This window comes from Austrofundulus limnaeus, unplaced genomic scaffold (assembly GCF_001266775.1).
Source record: "Austrofundulus limnaeus strain Quisiro unplaced genomic scaffold, Austrofundulus_limnaeus-1.0 Scaffold748, whole genome shotgun sequence".
Classification (NCBI taxonomy): domain Eukaryota; kingdom Metazoa; phylum Chordata; class Actinopteri; order Cyprinodontiformes; family Rivulidae; genus Austrofundulus; species Austrofundulus limnaeus.
In genome coordinates this window covers 20,410-21,965 of record NW_013953150.1, presented here as the reverse complement: position 1 = coordinate 21,965, position 1,556 = coordinate 20,410, and the positions used below count along the sequence as shown (strand labels likewise).

The 1,556-nt window shown below is 34.6% G+C and overlaps 1 protein-coding gene across 2 annotated transcripts in view; it reads right to left on the bottom strand.

Moving 5' to 3' along the window:
• Positions 1 to 1,556, bottom strand: part of sugt1 (SGT1 homolog, MIS12 kinetochore complex assembly cochaperone) — a 45,202-nt gene that overhangs the window by 40,514 nt on the left and 3,132 nt on the right. For both annotated transcript variants that reach the window (XM_014028340.1, XM_014028341.1), the window contains exons 5-6: positions 1,136 to 1,206; positions 448 to 501 (exon numbers count right to left, since the gene is read on the bottom strand). In XM_014028340.1, the coding sequence (XP_013883794.1) occupies positions 448 to 501; positions 1,136 to 1,206 (125 nt within the window). The remainder of the gene's footprint in view (positions 1 to 447; positions 502 to 1,135; positions 1,207 to 1,556) is intronic.

Genomic DNA, 1,556 nt, shown 5'->3' with positions numbered 1-1,556 from the left:
CACACACACACACACACACACACACACACACACACACACACACACACACACACACACACACACACGGCATGCATCTTTTATTGGGCTAAGCAGCTCTGCTTTCAACACTGCGAAGCGCACAGTCGAAGAACCATAGATGAGTGCGCACTCATTTGTTTGATCAGACGGGCTGATCTGCTCGCTGACTGCGCTGTTTAACTTCAACTTTGAAAGCAGGAATAAATAGAACATACGGTTGAAGTTAAACTTATCTGCAAACTTGTTTGAACTAAAACTGCCAAGCACATTCCAGTGAACAAACAGCTGATAATTAAGTCATTTTACATCTTCTTACAATCCCCCCACACAACCAAGGATGAGTAATATACGAGTAAAATTACTAATCTTAAGCAACTTCTAAAAAATAAATGCAACCTAAATGAAACATACCATAAAATAACTACTTACTTCCCATCATCTCCTCACATCGCTTTATCCAAACTTCAAATGATGTGTCAGACGCTGAATAGAAAACAGATGTTACATTTATTTGGCCTCACCACACTTATATTCCAGTTATCTGAAATAGTTTTATGACAGGACTACGTGCAGCTCCTGTCACACTATAACGTTTTAGACAACTTCTGCCAACTTAGAATTGTTTTTATTTCTAAATGACTAATTTTACTTGAATTACTGGTTATAACATCCTGGTTATAACATCCACTTTATTTTGATATTGTTGAAAATTTGAGAAATGTTTTTGTTTGTTGTTGTAACGCTTTTACAATATATATAAAACATTCTTCTGTACTTCTGTTATGTTCATTTGCACTACAGCAAAAATACTGGCTTTGATTATGAGTTTTCTGCAAAATAAATTCTCTAAAAATTACATTATCTTTGCTTTTTATGATAATTTTATACCGCGATATATTCTGTTACTGTGAAGGGATTCAATTTATACTGTGACATGAATTTGAGGTCATACTGCCCAGCCTTAATACTTGGTATAACATTCCTCTAGCTAATAAACAGAAACACATCATTGTATCTCATGAGTGAAGTAAAGCAGACAGGAAACTGCTGGAAACAGAGGCTGGTCCATAGCAGGATTATAAAATCTACGCTTGAAGTCAAAGCATGTTGTACTCACCATCCAGTTGATGTCCCTGTGAAAAGGCTGCGTGTGATGACTCATAGTTTTTCAGGTGGTACTCTGCTATTCTGCATTTAGTCAGGAAAAACACAACACACATGGTTTTGTCACAGTTTGAAAAGTCAAAGTGACAGCTTTAAAAAAAAAACTTTTGTCATGCAGCTCATTAAAACAAACTCCCATGATACGCTTAGAGATTTATCAAAGTATCAGAAAGAGATTTATGAATAAACATGTGAAATTGTCAACATACCATTTTATTTTAACTTTTAAACTGTTTTAGGTGGTAATTCTCAAAGTTTTTTCATTTAAAAACAAAACAACATAAATTCAACATACAACAAAACACAAATTAAACGAAAGGTAGCAGAAGAAAGAATCTTATGATTTCTGCCCCTTTTTCACAAATAGACAAAAT